Here is a 22,110-nt window from a genome sequence, read left to right as displayed (position 1 = left end):
TGATTTCAACTTACTGCGATATGTTATTAAAAAACATTAAAAATTGTATTTAAAAATTGTTCCACATTAGTAAAGTTTTGCTAATGAAATCAGCTATGTCGTAATACATTAATACTCTTCTTTCTCGGAGATCAAAAAGTTGTGACAACAAAATGACGACCGTTGCGGATGGTGTTAGAGAAAAAGCTCTTTCTGACTACAGAAAGAAGCTCTTAGAACATAAAGAATTGGAGGCTCGCTTGAAAGAAAGTTTGTATTGCCAATTTATTTGAATAAAAATAATTTATTTTCAAAATTTACTTTGAAAATCAAGTGCCATATACCCGGCTTTTTTATGCTGATTCACCGGTGTTACAGCAATAAAATTGCTATTTTTTCTCAACGTCGGGATTACCTTTTGAAGTAATTACATTCAAATGGTGAGAATGACAGCAGTTCTTCATTCAAAGTATATATTCTCTGCAGAAAGTGTTGTTTGTTAAATGATAATGACATAAATTTCGGATATTTTATTTTTGGACACTGATATTAATAATAATATGAAATTAGGTGCTACCTAAAAGGCAGAGCTCCCATGAAAAATCACCAGTGCCCGTTAAAAATTAAAGGAGTGGTGCTGGAATTATCTGGAATTATGGGTTCGTTTAGGAAGTTTATGTTCTATTAGATCTATTAAAATTATAAGTATCAATGATAATTCATGATTTCTGAATGCATGTTTTAGACTGCATCAAGATTAATTCTCGACATGTGAAAACTCCAAAAATTTTCTGTACTGGTACTGATGATAAACCCGGACAGATGATAAAGTCGAACACCTTGGAAATATTCGATTGCAATCAGTTATTTATAAAATTGAACACGCCATCTTAAAGTTTCCACTTACAACACCAACTGGTGTAAACAAAAACAAAATTGGTAAATATTCTGTATAAATTAATGACTTATGTAAATTTGTTTAAAAAATATTTATCCAAAATTACTGGGGAAGAGGGTGTTTTTTTTGCGCATGCTCACTGTCGAAACATGAAGGCCTGACATTTGGTAACTTTTCATTACTTGATCAGGAATGACTGTTGCAGCTTTTTGGGGAAAGTTTCAATATAATAATACCAAGAAAATTTTATAAATGACAAAGTGTTCGAATTTATCATCAGTCAACATTCAACAGTCCCTTTTTTACATACCCCTTTCAGGGCCTCACTTCGTGTGAGTTTGCTTACTAAATATAAATTTGAATCATGTAAAGTTTTCAGTAAAGGTTAAGCTTTATTTTGATACCAACCATTGATTACAATTTGCAGAAATAAAAAAGTTACAGGTAAAAAACCTCATTTTCTGTTCGGGTTTATCATCAGTACCAGTATATAATCAAAAGAAAGCATCTGCACCAAGATAAAGAAAAAAAAACGTATTTGAATAATTTCTGTTATTCTTATTAAAACTTTTTAAAGTTGTGTCTACTGACTACTACACAGGCATTACAGTAGAACCTGACATCAAAACTAAACACATGTTAAATTTCACATGAATGACTTTAGTTATATAATATTTTCAAAACTCATAATAATACAAAAAAACAAAAACAAACTGAAATAAAAAAAATAAAATTAAAAAAACAAAACTGGTTCAGGTGAGGTTCGAACTCACGACCTCTGGATTACAACGCGAACTCGTTAACCACTGCACCAATGTGGAGTCATGACGTCATCAGGACAAACATACGTATATATAATAAAGTTCAGTAATGGCAGCGTGACGAAAGTCGTTTCAAAAATTAAAAATAATATATTTTATTTCCTTTTACTTCGTAGAAAATGTATTCAACACTTATTTCTTATTATCAAACGCTCATTTGCATTTATATTCAATATTCAAAACAGTAAGCGAGACGCCTTTGTCAACCGTAAACAGTAAGCGTCTACTGACGTCTTTATTGATTAATTACTATGTGCATAGTGTACTTGAAAAAATCCGAACAACACCGATTCCAAAAAAGTACCACGAATTTTCAACTCGATTGTATACACAGTTAGATCTCTCTATTCATTTTCTTTTTCATACGTCTAAACGTAATGCGACGCTGTCGGCGCCGCTTTGCGGCGCCGGTAGCTCTGCTATGAAGTTAGGCGCTGCCTATCTGACGGGAAAACCTAGTAATAGTGATAGGGATTTTTTCTTTTTTTCTGCATTAAATTGTTCTTTCTGATATTTTCTGTTTGCCTTTCAGTTTTGACAGTAAGCCTGATGGTTTTGCTATTGTTATAAAAATAAGAAGGGGAAATGTTTTAAAAAGTTTTGTTTAAATGAACATATAGATCTAATCATTTCTTCAAATGTATCAAGACTAGACAGACAATGGAAAATATTGTTCATGAGTTAAAGATAATAGTGATATTTGGATGCACAGAATCTAGTCCCAAAATGCACCATTAGTTGTACTGATGATAAAATAGAGAAAAGTGGAAACTTCACATGTCGCTCAACACGACAAAAACGAAACTGTTGCATAAACCCGGACAGATAACGGGGTATTTTTGACCTGTCACTTTTTCATTTCTGCAAATTGTTATCATTTATTGGTATCAAAATAATGCTTTTGCTGAAAACTTTACATAATTCAAATTTATATCTAGTAAGCAAATTTTAACTCACACGAAGTGAGCGCCGGAAAGGGGTATGTAAAATGGGGGCTGTACGAACATTGATAAATTCGAACACTTTGTCATTTACAAAATTTTCCTCATAGTATTATATATGGTGCAACAGTCATTCAAAAGTGACCCAATATCAGGCCTTTATGTGTTGTCAGTGAGCATGCGTAAAACACACTCTTCCTCAGTAGTTTTGGATAAATATTTTATTATATACAGATAAATGCAAGTCATTTATTTATACATAATATTACCAATTTTGTTTCTGTTTACAACGATCATGCCTTTGCTATCAATTTGTTTCTCTAATACAAATTTCTGAATCCGGAAATGCACATACTCTTTTCAGTTCATTTGTTACAAACAAGTAGTTTCCAAAAACGACAGAACAATCCAAAAAATAAAACACAACAATTTACACATTATACCTGCGTAACATCACATTCAGTATCATCTTGTTCTGATATTCTTTGTAGTATAGATAACGGAACTTACATAATCCTGCTATCCTAAACACGGACTATTTTAATTTCTTTTAAATGCCATTATTATCAAATGACACTCTTTTAGCACAAATTGTGTTCCACTAATACAGCTATGGTAAAACTCGTGTATGTGAGAATGACAAACAACCATTTACTTGTGAAATTCTTATTTCAAATTCATTGTAAAAAGTTCTTGACCAGAATTTTATATATAACACAAACACTCCTGGTCGAAATTCAATTTAATTTACCTAACTGCTAACAGTCTGGGACCTTTTTTTTTTAATATGATTACGGTAAGGTTAATTTCTTAGCTTGATAGTGATCGTAGTGAGCCTCTCAAGTTTATAGCCAACATTTTTTTCCAAGTGTAATTTTACTAAAACTCTAGTCAATAAATTGACTTTTAGAAAGTAGTTGCAATGTATGTGAAAGATTGTGGAAGGGAGGGGAGATATAAGCAATATCGATATATGCTTTTCCATGCCTTTGAATATTTTGTTCAAAATTTACAGACAGAACATTGGTTAACTATACTTATTATTGATTTGTGTTCCAGTAATTGAAAAAAGTGTGATAAATATAAAGAAAAAAAATTAAATTGGGCCTAAGCTAAAAAAAATAAAAAAAATTCAAGCACCTTACGAGATTCGAACTCGGACCTCGCGCATGGAAAATATATACACTAACCACTGGACCACAGTGACTTGTGACATAAATGTGTGATAAAATTATGTATATAAATAAATTTTGTTAGGACAGCGTGTCTATATTCGTTTTACATCGACATTTTTGAAATTATTGGCTTTTCTACATTCAAAGAAATAAATAAACAATGGTTTTGTTATTCAAACAGTGCAGTAATGTAGCTTTCATCATAATTCATTATTGGAAACAAAAAGCGGGCCGCTTGAATCATCCATAAACTCGTTTCATGAATAAACCCTAATAACACCGATTTCTATTGATACCGCGAATTTTCAACTGGATAGAATAATCTGTTTTAATAATGCGGCGCCTGATCGTTCATAAGAAATTTTATTTTATCAAATGTCGTCCTGAAAATTATTTATTGCGCAAGCACGGCAGCAGGTCCGGTAGAATTATGGGAGAACAACAACAACAAAACCGGTGAAGGTATAGAACATATTCCCAAGTTGAAAGGTATATAGGTTTACTTTGACATATATACACGTACACATTATCTATAGACGGCAAAACCTTCGGTTTTCCTGTATTATTTATCACTTGCCCTGGAAAGTTAAGAATCAGCAGAAGAAGTGGAAAATATCTACTTGCCCCTGAAGAATTAAAAAAAATGACAGGACAAGCCAACCTTTTGGTCACTTTTATAGTTGTTGATTGTTCTGTTTGCTGTCATGTAGCTGTTAACTCGGATATAATTTAATATCATTGTCATCCTCTGTACTGTGCTTGTGTACTTATACTCTTGTGCACATTTTCTTTTCATGACAGGGAAGGTGTTTTTTCTTGTTTGGTGTTGAAACAATCAGAATTTTTAATATATTGGCTACTTAAATGCTTGGATTAAGTCTCTCCTACCCTCCAGTCTAATGTCTGTTATTTCTCCCACAAGGGTAGCCAATGTAAGGTTAGTGCAGTATATTTTCCCTGTGTAATATCAGTTCAATATTTTTCCAGTGTCTCTCTTTGTTTTCTGAATTTGGTACAATAAAATACGTAGTGCTGGACTGTTTCTGGTACATGGCATTCATCACATAGCATTGATTTGTTTGTGTCATGACATGCAAGTCAAAAAAGGGAACAACTAAATATACTTGCAACTGTTTTATATAATTTCCTTTCTTTGTTTAAGTTTTATGTTTTTGATTCAGTGGGTCACTAGTGAAAAACTCAATGTATTCACAAGTGGAACAGCTAGAAAGTAAATTTTTTTGAAAAATAATATTTTACAGAAAAGCTCACTTGACAATTCTAAAACAGCTTTAAAACATAAAAAAATGCCCAATAGCATCTGGATGGTTATAAACCGTAGAAAACTTACATGTGGAATAAATCTAATGACAAAAAATATTTGAATCTATATTGTAAAATTGTCGTGAAAGAACCATTCAAGTCAATATCACACTTTCTTATTTCACAATTGTAAGGAAAACACTGTTAAAACTTCACAATTCTTTTAATTAAATAATTTGCACATGCTTTATACAAAACTAAAAGACTAGAGCCTCTTCAGTTTTTTTTTTTTGTGGGGGTGGGGGAGGAGTCTAATGGTTATAAAGCTGTACTTCCTGCAGGATGGAAAACTAGTAACATGATGTGTGAAGAATGTGGCTGCACATGCTCCTGGATAAAAAGTTTCTGATATAATATAAAAATGGGAAAATGTGGTACTGGTATATTTTCAAGAGCATTTACCAGTTTTATAAGTTTTTTCTTCACTTCGTCACAATGTCATGCTCAGTGTACGTCAGACAGTATTCGGTCATGTTTTAATAAGTCATATCCACAAGCTTCTAAACAATCAGGAACTTTCTTGAGATTTATTTTATATATTCTTTAGAGAAAAAAATTGTGAAGTGTGTTTAAATACATGTATACAGTCTGTATACATTATGAAAGGACTCAAGAATTTGAAATCTTTCTGCCACATCAGTGTCCACATCATACTATACAAGGTCCATAAATTTGGCTTGATATTAGATTATAATTTTAGTGTACCTTTTAGTATGTGCTTAATTACATAATATTTGTATTATCTGTGTTACTTTTTGCCAAAATGTCAGCTGGATATCTCACATGTACAGTATTGTACATACTGTTGGTGGCGGCTGCATAGTTATAAATGAAATATTGTGTGTATGGGCCTGTGTCCATAATGCTTGTTGAAATAAACTGTAGTAGTTAATGTAACAAGTAAAATTTAGACAAACACATTATCTGAACACCAGTCCTGTTATAAATGAATTACCTGGTAATGCAGTTCTAGAGATTAAAAAAGGACATATTTTAACCCTTATCATGCTGGACACGACCGATTCTGCCTTTGCGACCAGTGTAGATAATGATTAGCCTGCACATCTGTGCAGTCTGATCATGATCTGCACTGTTCACTATTCAGTCAGTATCTTTTTGGTAAACACACTTTTTAACAGTAAAAGGTACTGTCCAAATTGAAAGATGGACAAGTTCATTATAAAAATTTAGCATGGTAAGGGTTAAAGCATATTTTATTTGTATCATTGTAATTAATTTTTTACTTATTTTTCAGTGAGAGAACAACTCAAAGATCTTACAAAACAATATGACAAGTCAGAAAATGACCTTAAAGCCTTACAGAGTGTTGGCCAGGTATAAAGCTCTGTCTTTCTTGTTAAGCCATGCACAGAGTTGGTCAGATATAAAGTGTTTGTCTCTTTGTCCCAGTTTTGCAGAGTGTTAACCATATATGTAAAATGTTTGTCTCTCTTGTTTTTTAAAGCCATGCAGATAGTTGGTCAGATATAAATGTTTGTCTCTCTGTCCCAGTCTTACAGAGTGTTGACCAGATATAAAATGTCTCTCTTGCTAAGCCAGTGTTGGCCAGGTATGAAGTGTCAGTCTTCATAACCCTTACAGAGTGTTTATCAAGTAGAAAGTGTTAGTCTCTCTTGCCTGAAGTCATGTAGGGTGTTGGTCAGGTAGAAAGTGTTTGTCTGTCTTGCTAAGCCTTACAGAGTGTTGGTCAGGTAGAATGTATTTGTCTCTCTTACTTTAAGCCTTAAAGAGAATTTGTCAAGTAGAAAATGTTTTCTATCTTGCTTGTTGATAACAAGCTTAATCTGACTTTTTTTTAGCTAAATTCTCTCCTGTAGTTTGTGCAGGCTTTTATTGAATACAAAATACATGATTAATAATGAACTTGTTAACCTACCAGTTGGTTTTGAAGAAAAGTTCTGTACATGTATTTTCTAGAAATAATTTTTATTAAGTTGAAAAAAAACAACACATGTACATATTTAGCTGGTTCATGTTTTAAGAATTTTATAGAGCACCTTAGAAACAAGTTTTCAGCACAATATAATTGCATTTTAGGAAACTCAATACAGTGGCACTTAGCATTATGGTATTACAAACATTTACATGGTAACTTGTATGCCTGTATATTATAGATTGTTGGAGAGGTTCTGAAGCAGCTGACAGAGGACAAATGTAAGATATTTTTCATTCTACAGATACATTATTGTACCCCCGACAACAAAGTTGTAAGGGGGGGTATACTGGTTTCAGGTTGTCTGTCTGTCTGTCTGTCTGTCCGTCTGTCTGTCTGTCTGTCTGTCCGTCTGTCCGTAGACGCAATCTTGTGCGCACCATCTCTCCTTATCCCCTTGACAGAATTTAATGAAACTTCACACAAGTGATCAGTACCAACAGTAGTTGTGCATGGGGCATGTTAGGTTCTTTTAGAAAAAAAAATTGCAGAGTTATGGAACTTTGTTTTTTTGTTACTATACTATATACATAGACACAGTCTTGTGCGCACCATCTCTCCTCATCCCCTTGACACAGTTTGATGAAACTTCACACAAGTGATCAGTACCAACAGTAGTTGTGCATGGGGCATGTTAGGTTCTTTTAGAAAAAAAAATTGCAGAGTTATGGGACTTTGTTTTTTTGTTACTATACTATATACATAGACACAATCTTGTGCACACCATCTCTCCTCATCCCCTTGACAAAATTTAATGAAACTTCACACAAGTGATCAGTAACAACAGTAGTTGTGCATGGGGCATGTTACATTATTTCAGAAAAAAAAATTGCAGAGTTATGGGACTTTGTTTTTTTTGTTACTATACTATATACATAGACACAATCTTGTGCGCACCATCTCTCCTCATCCCCTTGACACAATTTAATGAAACTTCACACAAGTGATCAGTAACAACAGTAGTTGTGCAAGGGGCATGTTAGGTTCTTTCAGCGACAAAAATTGCAGAGTTATGGGACTTTGTTTCTTGTTAACATACTATGTACATACAGTCTGCATATGCAATCTTGTGCGTGCCTAATCTACCAAACCCTTGCACACAATTTAATGAAACTTCACACAAGTGATCAGTACCAACCCTAGTTGTGCATGGGGCATGTTACATTCTTTTAGATAAATATTCTGCATAGTTATGGGACTTTGTTTTTTGTTACTATACTGTATACATACAGTCTATATACATACAGTCCACATAATTATGCAATCTTGTGTGCGTCAAATTGCAGTGTACTGTGTCAGTGCATGCGGGGGGTACATTCATCACCTTTAGTGATAGCTCTAGTTAATATAACAAAAGTAAGGAGCTAATGATCAGTTGAAGTCTCCTCAACATGTGTTTTCTTATTTTCCTAACATTTTAACATGTTTTATTTTCAAAAATTTAATCATGAAACCCACAAGTAATGATCATAAATACAAAGCTATTTAAAAAGAGATTACTTTTAAACAAATAACATCTTTAACTTTTTAAGATGAGCATTTGGTGGTGATTGATAGAAAATACAAAGAGTAATTATATAATTTGTATATATTGAAATAATCTGTTTGTGATTTTGGCAAAATATGTTTTTATCATTCCATGTAGTTATTGTGAAGGCAACAAATGGTCCCCGGTATGTGGTTGGATGTAGACGTCAGCTGGATAAAGCCAAGTTGAAGTCGGGAACCAGAGTAGCACTTGATATGACCACACTTACAATTATGAGGTAAGACTGTTACACAGTAGTTATCTAGTATCCGTATGAACATCTAATTATGAAACAGTTCAGTTCTGCACCAGGCATAGTGTACAACATTATGGACTATGGACAGCTCTTGAGTCTATTGTATCTGCATAGTCTTTGAAGATTTATGGCATCTTTGGCATCTTGTACAATTTACTAATGATCTGCAGTCTCCTCATCTGATTCATTGACTGTAAAAAAACATAATTTTGGTTATTTTCCAAGAAATTCTTTGACAGGATATTTTCTTCAGTTTGTCTTTGGTGTTCCCATCTTGTCTTAGAGTTTTGTGAAAATTGAATGGGAAGACAGAAAAAGCTTGGGACTTTAGTTTCACACACTAGTTTGAACCTTGGCATGTAAAGTACTGTGAATGCTCTAAGTTAATTATTTTCATTCTCGAACTTTTACAGGCATTTACCACGAGAAGTAGATCCACTTGTATACAACATGTCTATAGAAGATCCTGGAGACGTGAGTTATAACCAGGTGGGAGGTCTCGGAGAACAGATCAGAGAACTAAGAGAGGTAATCTACAAAATATAGCTACAATAATGTACAGATCACAGCATAGTTCCATGACACAGTTACCTGGATGTATTATGTTAAGGATGTAGAAATGGGGATCATTGCTATACACAAAAATATATTTAATTTGAAGATTGCATTCTGATTGAACAACCCATGTTACTAGTTCAGAGGTCAAGGTCATACTTGGAGGTCAAAAATGAAATAGCTTAATTTTATATCTTGTCATTATTGTCTACACCACCTGGGCCTAGTTTTTCAAAACTTCAACAGACTTAAACTAATTGCCTGTTAAATTTTGATTCAAAATACTAGTCTTGGTGGGAAACACTAGTACAATGTTTTAATTTTACTGTAAAGACGATTTAGTGTTCATAGTCCTTAAGTCATACATTTGTTTCTCTAAGTTTTCTGAAATGTTGAAATATTACTTTAAAAGTTAATCAACTGCTAGCTTAATCAACTGTTGAAGTTTCGAGCAACTGGGACCTGGAAGTTGTTAACCTCACAATCATGACATGTAGGGTGCACATGCAGCTCACTAGGTCCAAGGTCAAGTGGTGGTCAAAAAAGGTCAGACTGTGTCTGCTTAATATTTTTCAAAACCACTTGATATTCATAAAACTAGCATCAATTGTTTACTTTATGATGACCTGCAGAGTGCATAACCAGGTCACTAAATGCAATTAAAGTCTCAAAAGTTTGAAGGTCAAATGTTAAATAGCTTAAATTTTGTCTGCTCCATGTCTTCTAGACCACCTGAAAATGTTTCATAAAACTAGAACCAGTTGTCTACCTCATCAAGATGACATGCAGCAGCACCCTTACTTAAAGGTCAAAGGTCATGATCACAACATTTTTCTTTCCATGAATCAAAGGGATGTCTTGTAGTATTAATCACCTTAAGTGATAGCTCTAGTTTCATATTAATATGACAATCTAGATTCATATCATTGGTATCAGTAGCTGAATTTAAAGAAATCTCCACTTGATAAATACTACATTTGCTAAAAATACCTAGTACATTGTTATAAATCAGGTATGCTTTACATATGTTTAAATATTGTCAGTTAGAAAATGCCATGTTTAAAAGCTAAGCAGTTCTGTTTTTTTTTATAATTCAAGTCTTTTACCTTGTTAAATATTGATAACAGGTTGCATTTTCTTTTTTTCAAACACCTTTGTTTATGTCATGAAAGTTGTATGTACAGATGGATATGTTTTATCAGCTTTTGTTTTGTGTTTCCCTGCCTTGTAGGTAGGTTTTGAAAAATTGCGGTGAAACTAAATATAGATCCGCTTTGGTATTGCTTTAAATTGATGTCAGTAAATTACTTATTCATAATTTTAGGAACTTTCTACCATTTTAGTTCTTGATGATTGGTATTAAATGTTTATCATGACTGTTTTATTCAAGATCTTTGTACATTTATGATCTTGAATGCTATCATATGTTTACATAATAATCTAATATGTATATAGGTGATAGAACTGCCACTGATGAACCCAGAATTGTTCCAGCGTGTAGGTATCACACCACCAAAAGGTTGCTTACTGTATGGCCCACCAGGTACTGGGAAAACTCTCCTAGCCAGAGCTGTAGCTTCACAGCTAGATGCTAACTTCCTTAAAGTAAGTCACAGTATTTTCTTTTTTGCTCCATAATTAAACTTAAATCATATTCAGATACAGCAGTTTTACTTAAGTTATTTTCTGTAGGGAAGAGTTCACTTGTGATACATTGTGTACTGTCAGTAAAAACCAAGAATTACCAAGTGCAAGTTGCAATTACAGAGCCTTTGTTGCTTGTTTTAGGGGCTGACATTCAGTCCCATTCCCTACCCCCACTGGTGGATATACTTCTTTCCCAAAAGTTTGAAAAAAGAAAAAAGTCCACCAAAAATATCTCAGAATGCAATTTTAACACAATGTATATTGTATTGTGACACAAATTATTTGCTGTCCAAAGATTTTAATGAACATTTTGATGAAATAGTTATAATTAACAGGTATTCACTTGTATTTTGTTTATGATTATCTCAAAATATAGCAAAGTTTCCCCTTCAACAGCGGGTCCTGTCACCATTTCCCAAAAGTGAATGGAGGACTGTGGATGAATAAAACATAATATCATTTGTACATCACATTTATGATGACTTCTACATAATGCCATAGAGCACTGTGTTTTAGATGTGTAGAAGTGTATATCTTTAATAAGTTTTCTTTGTGTATTGTAGGTTGTTTCAAGTGCTATTGTAGACAAATACATTGGAGAAAGTGCCAGACTGATCAGAGAAATGTTTGCCTATGCCAGAGATCATCAACCATGTATCATATTTATGGATGAAATTGATGCTATTGGTATGTGTGTTTGAGAGAAGTTCACTAAGTCTTATTTGAATTGAAAAATTACAAAAAAGGAACAGTAGTACCCCTGTTGGTAATTATATTATACTCAGATGAAATATGGATAAACTCCCCTTTTGATTTTATCTGGAAGAGGGATGAAGGGAGGAGGGATGCCTAGATTTCTATAAGAGTTCGCACATTCGATCCACAATGGCTAGAAAGAATTCAGGGCAAATTTAATGTTCCTGAAGCAATGTAGGATAATCTTTCCTCCAGCTTTTTTTCACATAAGTGAACTTTAGTGAGCAGGTTTGTACCAGTCAACAATAAACTTGGGTAAGTAAACAAATCGTTGGACATAACTGAAATACTGATACATGCATGACTTGGACACAGTCAGTATGTACATCTAATGATGTCTGTTGTTACAGGTGGTAGAAGATTCTCAGAAGGTACATCAGCTGACAGAGAGATTCAGAGAACTCTTATGGAGGTAGGTCAATCAATTTGTCATTGTACTCTGATAGATATTTGACAGATAACTGAAGGCTAGGTGGGTTTTTTATTCCATGTTGACTCCCACTTGAGGAGAATCCTTCAAGTTATATTGAATTTTTGCTAAGCAGTGCTTCACATTAACAATTAATCAGAGGTTGAGTTGTTAAAAACTCAGTGATCTGCCTATTAGGCAAGTGAAAAATTCATCCAACAATTTACACTTGTTAATAAATATATGTAATTTTTCAGTAATTGTTTTTAAATGAATTATTATATGTTATCACTTGGTTTTAAAATTTGTAGAGTAAGTGTTGTACATTTTAATGTAGATCTATAATTATGGATATTGTATCTTGGAAACAATTTTCTTGCCTGTCTAGTGGGGAAAGACAAGGTTATAAGGGTAGGAGGTCACCTATGGAAAAGATAAGATAGATATGTGCATATTGACTTGATATTATGATTTTATTTGTATCAGCAATTATAAATTTACATCATTTCTGAAAATATTGCAATAATATTAATAGTAGGCAAGAAAAATGATCTTTTATATCTGTCTGAGTAATACCTCAGTCACACATATGGCGCGGATAGCTACATCTAGCCACGGATAGAAATGTAGTAATCCGTATCAATCTGTTCCTGAGCCATACGGGTTGGTACGATTTGATGCGGATTACCACTTTAAGGTACGGCTTAGGTACGGATCGATACAGATTACTACGTTTCAATCCGTGGCTAGACGTAGCTATCCGCGTCATATGTGTGACTGGGGTATTAGGCAGATGTTTTCCTAATGCTGAGGACAGTATATATAAAAAATATTGTCAGCTCACAGTTTTCCATTCCATACTGTCCCTTAGGTTTGGGGAAACCCAGTCTTACATACGCAGTCATATCATATTGTTGCGTTTTAGGCAAATGAAAATATGGATTAATTTGCCCTATTGAAGAGCAAGTGCTCCAAAAGCATAAAATGCATATCTGTTCAGAAGATCAGTTTAACATTAAAGAATAACATGAACTTTGCATTTTTCTTGTTGAAGTCAGTGAAATTGAGAATCTATGGTAGAATAAGAGGATTGACCAGTTCCAAAGTACAAAAATATTGTATTCTTATACCAAGATGAATATAAATTGATCTTTGGTCTTTATTTTAACGTTTGCAGTTGTTGAACCAGATGGATGGTTTTGATGCTTTAGGTAAAGTTAAGATGATTATGGCCACCAACAGACCAGACACACTGGACCCTGCTTTACTTAGACCTGGTAGACTCGACAGAAAAATTGGTAGGCTATTTCACTGTGGAGTCATTTATATTCATGGGGAGGAACTTTCATGGATCTCATGGTTGCATATATATCATCAAAATTAAATCCCAGTGAACACACAAAATTTCTTTTCATGTTACCTTCAAAAGTTGAATACCATGAATTAAAATCCCAAGGAATTAGCTGCTTTGGCACGAACAATGAAATTTCAAATTAAATTATTATGCCCCCCCTTCAAAGAAGAAGAGGTATATTGTTTTGCAGATGTCTGTCGGTCGGTCGGTATGTAGACCAATCCGTTTCCGGATGATAACTCAAGAACCCTTGGGCCTAGGATCATGAAAGTTGATAGGGAGGTTGGTCATGACCAGTGGATGACCCCATTTGATTCTGAGGTCAGTAGGTCAAAAGTCAAGGTCACATTGACCTAAAACAGTTAAACGGTTTCTGGATGGTAACTCAAGAACACTTTGGTTTAGGATCATGAAAGTTAATAGGGAGGTTAATCATGACCAGCAGATGACCCCTATTGATTTTGAGGTCAGTAGGTCCAAGGTCAAGGTCACAGTGACCAGGAACAGTTAAACTTGATAGTGAGGTTGATCATGGTCAGCAGATGATCCTTAGTGATTTTGAGGTCAGTAGATCAAAGGTCAAGGTCACAGTAACCTGGAACAGTTACAACGGTTTCCGGATGAGAACTCAAGAACACTTGGGCCAAGGATCATGAAAGTTGATAGTGAGGTTGGCCATGACCAGCAGATGTCCCCTATTAATTTTGAGGTCAGTAGGCCAAAGGTCAAGGTCACATTGACTAGAACAGTTTATCTGTTTCTGGATGATAACTTGAGAACGCTTGGGCCTAGGTTAACGAAACTTAATAGGGAGGTTGATCATGACCAGCAGGTGATCCCTATTGATTTTGAGGTCAAAGGTCAAGGTCACATTGACCCAGAACATTAGAACATTTGTGTACAGTGACCAGATAATTTCTGTTCTTTGTGCAATTACTAAATGCATCAAAGGGGGCATTTCGTGTTCTACGAGCTCGTGTTTCATTTTATTTATTGTATCTATACAGTGCACTTTTGTCCTGGCAAAATTTACATATATACAAAAGTTGTGGATTACTTCTTCATATAAAAATTACCTCTCATGCACAGACGCAATCAAACTAAGTCTGCTATTATTTTGCTTGGTTGCATTATGTGCTTCCAAAGGATCTTATAGATTTTATTAAGTAGATTTACTGATTATAAAATTTTGTCTGCTCAGATGAACAATGACTGCCCTTGTGTTGATGTCAAAAGTAAAGTCAAGATTTTATACACAATACTAATAAATTTGTAAAATTTATAGATTAGTGAATTGGTACTTTCATATAATTATGCTTTTGCTTTTCCAGAAATTCCACTTCCAAATGAACAATCTCGTGCAGATATTCTCAAGATTCATGCTGCTCCAATAGCTAAACATGGAGAAATAGGTAAATTTAAAAATTATAACCATAAAACTATAAAAATGAAAATAAGAAAGACCTTGTGGAATTGTTTCTTCATGAATGTGGGTCATTGTATTGAAAGGGGGGGGGGGATGCAGAATGATCTTTGTTGGTAAGTTTATGTAAAACAATATTATCACAGAAATAATTGAGAATTGCAGTAGAATCTAAGTTTGGGCAATCAATGAAGAAACATTCTAACACGATCCGCAGCAGTTGCTATATAAACATATAGCGAAATCGCCTATACATGAATCTACGATAAAATATGGCTGGCTGTTACATTTCACCCCCCTATGATTGTAACATAAGAGATTCTACTTCAGTTCCATTACATACGAATTATTTCAAGGCCAAACGGTTGAAAACAGCATTTCAATAACATAAATATAATAAAAAGTCATACTGACTTAGGTGTCGGTTCGTAAAACACGTTCTGATCTCTACGAGCAAATTCAGTTAGCTTAATTATGATTCAGCGGTGACGTCATAAATGTATGACATAAAGTATGATGTCATAATGATGTGACGTCATATAAAAGTTAGGCTCGTCATTCGTAACACAGGGTCAACTCGCCTATTTTGATGATTCTGTTCATAATTAGTTTGCGAGCTGTTAAGATTACTAATTTATAAATACTTCTCAAAATTCTGATAAAAAAGAAACAAATATCTATACGTTCCATTGGCTATGCAACACTTTCTAACCATAGGGGGTAAATTGTAACAGCATATGACCCGAATGACGTATTACGCTGAAAATGTAGTTACTGTAAAATGCGAATTATTTGCGTTGTTAGAATCGAAATAATAAATATGTTCCAATAATTTTATCAATTAAAAAAACATGGGCAGTCGTTTGGATGCGAATAATTAAATCACTCGTGCTATGCACTCGTGATTTAATTATTACGCATCAAAACTCCTGCCCATATTTTATTAACTGATAAAATATAGGAACAGATTTATTATTTCTTAATTTTAGAATGTTTTAGACTAAATTTACTGTAATATTGAATAATGTTGTTGCGTTTTTAGTTGAACATGAAGTTGGATTATGTATATTTTAGATTGGGAAGCAGTGGTAAAATTATCTGACGACTTCAATGGAGCAGATCTTAGGAATGTCTGTACTGAAGCTGGTATGTAACATTCTTATAAAATAGACTTCTGATAACATTATACATGTATACAGCAATAAAATACAATAAAAAAATAACATACAGGTAACTTATGTTTGCCACTTGCCAGGTAAAATTCTTTAATATATAAAGTCAGTGCCTATCCATTCCTGACAGACACAAGGAGTCTCTGTCCGCCTGTAAGAAGTTGTCAGATCTCGGGGGGAATGTTCAATGAACAAAACCAGAAGTTTGTTTGATTTCATCCTTTCTGATGTTATATGTTAAATTTACATTACCACAGTAGTATGGAAATGAAGAATGAAATTTTTTTCACTTGTAGTATTTTCAGTATTGTAAAGATGGATTGTAGATGGATAAATTCCAAATTTGTGCTTGCACATTGCAGGTATGTTTGCTATTCGTGCTGAGAGAGACTATGTTATAGAAGAAGATTTTATGAAAGCAGTCAGAAAAGTTGCGGACAACAAGAAATTGGAATCTAAACTGGATTACAAGCCACTATAAATGTTTCCCACAGAAAAAAAATCATTATTAACTTGACTGAGTCACATAGTGCTCTTATTCAGTATAGTAGGGAACTATGAAGGAAGTTTTGTGAATATTTAAGCATCTGAATATAAGATTATTTTTATCATAATGCAGTTAGTTCTGTGTGAAATATTGCAGCAGATTATTCCAGACGGTCTATATGTTTTGCCTCACTTATGACGACTTTCCTCGTAAAAAAAACTACATACAGATTTTATTGATAGTTTCTTAAGTAGAAACATCTGAATATTAATATTTAGTAGTGCTGTATTAATTGTTGCACAGAAATAAATTTTCGCATTGTACTATGAGTTTCTTTTTTATTAGCTTGCCTGAACACAAAATATGCTATTGTGATCAGCCTTTCATCCATTAATACTTTTTTCAAATGATATCTTGTCTGAAACTGATCAGTGCAGGTTGATGAAACTTACTCAAACAGTTCCACTTGGTTGCTCATATTGGCCACCAGAGCTAAAAATGGAAAAGTCTTTCCAGTTCACGTAGAAACTATTTTCTTTGCTAGATTCAGGCATGTATTAACAGGAGAAAAATCTTGTATAAACATATCAATGATGTTGAGAGTATAGACTGGTAGGTTTTCTCACAAAATGACTGTTAATCTTAGGTACTGATCAGCTGGATTGTACTCGAATACGCTTCTCATTCTCGAAAAAAAATGTACAAAATTTTGTAGTGTGTTCCACTTTCTTTTAGTATGGTCTAAAAATTACTATTCTAAAAATTATGGTCAAGATATGGAATTTTTAAACAATATGCAAAAGTATGATTAAATGTGGTTAATCCGATTTTAATCAAGTACTAGGATTGGTCGATAATTAGACAAATGATCATTTACACTTATTTGTGTTAGCTACTGCTTAATACATTAAATAATCACTGGAGGTACTGTTAAAATTTGATATATATAAATTTAATAAACATAGAAGTCATATGAATATAAGAGCTCTTGTATTATATTTGTCAGCTATTTTCATTGATAAATGTATATTTAGCCAAAATTCATTAGAAATGCAAGTTTGTTGAAATATGATAACCTGCCTTTACCCATCTTAGTTGCGCAACCAGGGTAGGTTGCAAATATATGTAACTAAAGCTACAAATTGTTTTAAAAGTTGCCTCTAGGTTCAGGTTGTTGAAATATTCCAGTATCTGTTAAATATAAATGTAAAAATACAAATTATATTGAAATCAAAAGCAGAGGTTCCCTTTTTAGCTCACCTGAGCACAAAGTGCTCAAAGGTGAGCTTTTATGATCGCCCCGTGTCCGTCGTCATCCGTCAGTCGTCCGTCGTCAACAATTCGACTGTTAACACTCTAGAGGTCACAATTTTGGCCCAAACTTAATGAAACTTGGTCAGAATGTTACCCTCAATAAAATCTTGGATGAGTTCGATATTGGGTCATCTGGGGTCAAAAACTAGGTCACCAGGTCAAATCAAAGGAAAAGCTTGTTAACACTCTAGAGGTCACAATTTTGGCCCAATCTTAATGAAACTTGGTCAGAATGTTACCCTCAATAAAATCTTGGATGAGTTCGATACTGGGTCATCTGGGGTCAAAAACTAGGTCACCAGGTCAAATCAAAGGAAAAGCTTGTTAACACTCTAGAGGTCACATTTTTGGCCCAATCTTAATGAAACTTGGTCAGAATGTTACCCTCAATAAAATCTTGGACAAGTTTGATATTTGATTATCTGGGGTTAAAAACAAGGTCACCAGGTCAAATCAAAGGAGAGCTTGTTACCACTCTAGAGGTCACAATTTAGGCTCAATCTTAATGAGACTTGGTCAGAATGTTAAACTCAATAAAATCCTGGACGAGTTTGATATTAGGTCAACCGGGGTCAAAAACTAGGTCACAAGGTCAAATCAAAGGAAAAGCTTATTAACACTGTAGAGGCCAGATTTATGACTGAACCTTCATGAAACTTGATCTGTATGTTAATCTTGATTAGTTCAAGTTCAAATCTTGGTCAGGTGGGGTCAAAAACTAGGTCACTAGCTCAAATCAAAGGAAAAGCTTGTTAACCCTCTAGAGGCCACATTAATGAGTGTTTCTTCATGAAACTTAGTCAGAATGTTAATCTTGATAATCTTTAGTTCCAGTTCGAATCTGGGTCATGTAGGGTCAAAAACTAGGTCACCGGGTCAAATCAAAGGAAAAGCTATTTAACACTTTAGAGGCCACATTTATGACCATATCTTAATGAAACTTGGTCAGAATGTTAATCTTGATGATCTTTAGGTCAATAGGTCAGGTGAGTGATACAGGGCCTTCATGGCCCTCTTGTTTAGTGAAATCTTTTGTGTTCGTCCGTCATCCATCCGTCGTTCGTTCACAATTTCTTGTGAACACAATATAGACCACAGTTTGCAATCAATTTTAATCAAACTTGCACACAACTTGTATTGGCATAATATCTCGGTTCCTGTCGAAAACTGGCCAGATCCCATCATGGGTTCTAGTTATTGCCCCTTAAAGGGCCAAAATTTACTATTTTTGTCTTGTGAACATGAAAAAGACCACATTTTGCAATCCACTTTAATCAAACTTGCACACAAGTTGTATTGGCATAATATCTCGATTCCTTTTGAAAACTGGCCAGATCCTGTCATGGGTTCTAGTTATTGCCCCTTAAAGGGCCAAAATTTGCTATTTTTGGCTTGTGAACACGATAGAGACCACATTTTGCAATCAACTTTAATCAAACTTGCACACAACAGTTTCTTGTATTGGCATAATATCTTGGTTCCTTTCAAAAACTGGCCAGATTCCATCATGGGTTCCAGAGTTATAGCCCCTTTAAGGGCCAAATTTGCTATTTTTGGCCTTTGAACATAATAGAGACCACATCTTGCAATCAGCTTTTATCAAACCTGCACGTAACTTGTATTGGCATAATATCTTGGTTTATTTTGAAAACTGGCCAGATCCCATTATGGGTTCCAGAGTTATGGCCCCTTAAAGGGGCCAGATTTTGCTGTTTCAGCTTTTGCAGCCATATAGAATTGCAAATTAACTCTAAACCTAACCCGTCAGATCCAGTCATAGTTTTTAGAGTTATGGCCCCTGAATGAACATTGAAAGTGCTAAAATATGTTAATTTTTACCTTGTGAACATGATAGATGCCGCATTCAACTTTAGAAAATCATGCACACAATTTAATCACAATAAGATATCGGTTCCCGTTGCTTGAAGGTCAAGGTCACATGTTGAGGTCAAGGTCAACACTTATCCATAAAATGGTTATATCTCTGCAACTATTGACGGTATTGGTGTTGTATGTCATCTGGTTGACCTAGACACTATGCACTTATTTTTATCTGATTACCTCCCCTGATTTTAATCAAAATGGATTTATATCAGTAAGTACTTTTAATACTCATTTGAAATTTCATTATTGTCATTAGTTGGACCGAGACAATCAGGGTTGAAAACTATGGACTGATTTCATGTCAAATTACCTCCCTTTATTTCAAATTAAAATGGGTATATCTCCGTAACTAAATGAAGATACTGACCTGAAATTTCATTTAGGCCATCACATGGACTTGGACAATCAGTGTAGACACATATCGACTGAATTTATGACAAATTACCTCCCTTTATTTTTTATGTAAATGAATATACCTTAGCAGCTTCTAATGTGATTGGTTTGAAATGTTGTCTTCCATGGTAAGAAATAGTCACGTTAGATAACTCTTGATTGAACGTTTATCAATACGAATACTTTTCTAATGTATTGTTGTAAAGGCTTGTACTCTTCTACATGCATATACCAATACATGATAACCTCCCCTGATTTTAATAAAAAATGGATTTATCTCAGTAAGTATTCATAGGACTCATTTGAAATTTCATTATTGTCATAAGTTGGACTGAGACAATTAGGGTAGATAACTATGGACCGATCTTATGTCAAATTACCTCCCTTTGTTTCAAATTAAAATGGGTGTATCTCAATAACCAATGAAGATATTGATTTGAAGTTTTATTTATGCCATCATATGGACTCGGACAATCAAGGCAGATACTTTTGACTGAATTTATGACAAATTACCTCCCTTTATTTTATGTAAATGAATATATCTCAGCAGCATCTAATGAGATTGGTTTTAAACGTTATGTCTTCCAGGGTAAGGAATAGTCATGCTAGTACAAAAATGCAGCATTTGAGCCTAGGACCCTCAAACTTGGTATGGAGATTGGTCCTGACTAGTATGTGACCCATAGGTCAAAAGGGACTGTTACAAGAAAATATTTATCCTGATGATATTTAATGTGTATGCCTATGTGATCTATGTCAAAACTTGAGCTTATCATTAAGAGCAATGGTACTCAGGTGAGCGATATAGGGCCATCATGGCCCTCTTGTAATACTTCTATATTAAAGGGGAGTAATTACAAAATTTCATAAAACATATATTTCTAATAAGGATCTAACTCTATGAAATGGGTCCTTTTGTTCCTTAAATATAACAGAATATATTAAAAATGAAAAATGTCAGAAAATGTTGCTCAAATATGACTGACAACCTTTAACGGCACGTTTGAAATGACTGCCCGCTTGTAAAGCGTGGAAACAATATCATATGTCCCATTTTTCGAACAGGTGTATAAAAATCAAAACTAAGCCACTTGACTGACATGAGTTTAAGGTTCAAGATATAATTGAAAGTTACATCAGACAGTTACTCACACATACCAAAGGTCTACCAGATATTCTCACATACCAAAGGTACTTTTACAGGTTGTTCCTTGTGTCTAGCACTGAAGTGGTGCAGTTTTGTTTGCTTTTTGGGTGAAAAACTACAATCTGGTTAAGATATTGGACAAACATTCACAACTAAGTCTTGTTCTTAAGTCATTTTATGTAATGCAAGCCCAATCTATAACAGAACCATTTTCATTTAGTGCCTCTTTGCACAAGTTTAAGACACATTGCAAAATTTTTGTCTTCCAATGATGCTTAAAAATGTTTTCATCCAAATTTGACTAATTGAAGCACTTGATTACTGGCCATTGTACAATTTAATTTAATCAGGGCAGTGCGCATGTACAGAAGGCAAGTTTAGTAAAATTCAATACCATATAGAACTGTTGTTATAGACTATTTTAAACTCTACTATTTTAAATAATGTAACCATTGATCCTGCCATACCCTCGTGACCAATCACGCCTGCAAGCTACTTTTCATCAGGATTTGTTATGGTTTTCATTTCTGCCAAATTGAAAATAAACTAGAGCTGCTTTTGAGAAAAGTGCATGTCTTCCACAACTGCCTAATCATCTGAATAGTAGTATACGAGTCAACTATGCACAAAGACCTCAACTGCCTAATCATCTGACATGATAAGTTCTTGGGGCATAAATGACCAGTATACTACT

The 22,110-nt window shown here is 34.0% G+C and overlaps 1 protein-coding gene across 2 annotated transcripts; it reads left to right on the top strand.

The window, feature by feature from the left end:
- Positions 1-95: 95 nt before the first annotated feature.
- On the top strand, positions 96-17,001 carry LOC123544959 (26S proteasome regulatory subunit 10B). Of its 2 annotated transcripts, XM_045331141.2 has the most exons (12): positions 96-249; positions 6,393-6,472; positions 7,273-7,312; positions 8,737-8,857; positions 9,289-9,403; positions 10,886-11,035; positions 11,641-11,764; positions 12,184-12,245; positions 13,420-13,540; positions 14,928-15,008; positions 16,094-16,165; positions 16,554-17,001. In XM_045331141.2, exons 1-12 carry the CDS (start codon positions 153-155, stop codon positions 16,670-16,672), a joined length of 1,182 nt encoding a protein of 393 aa, XP_045187076.1. In that variant the 5' UTR covers positions 96-152; the 3' UTR covers positions 16,673-17,001. The 2 variants fall into 2 exon arrangements, with proteins under 2 accessions (XP_045187076.1, XP_053395948.1); XM_053539973.1 differs by lacking the exons at positions 96-249; positions 6,393-6,472 and adding an exon at positions 6,702-6,707.
- Positions 17,002-22,110: the final 5,109 nt, after the last annotated feature.

This window comes from Mercenaria mercenaria, chromosome 1 (assembly GCF_021730395.1).
Source record: "Mercenaria mercenaria strain notata chromosome 1, MADL_Memer_1, whole genome shotgun sequence".
Classification (NCBI taxonomy): Eukaryota; Metazoa; Mollusca; class Bivalvia; order Venerida; family Veneridae; genus Mercenaria; species Mercenaria mercenaria.
The sequence above is the reverse complement of the archived record's forward strand: the minus strand, read 5'-3'. Positions and strand labels throughout refer to the sequence as shown.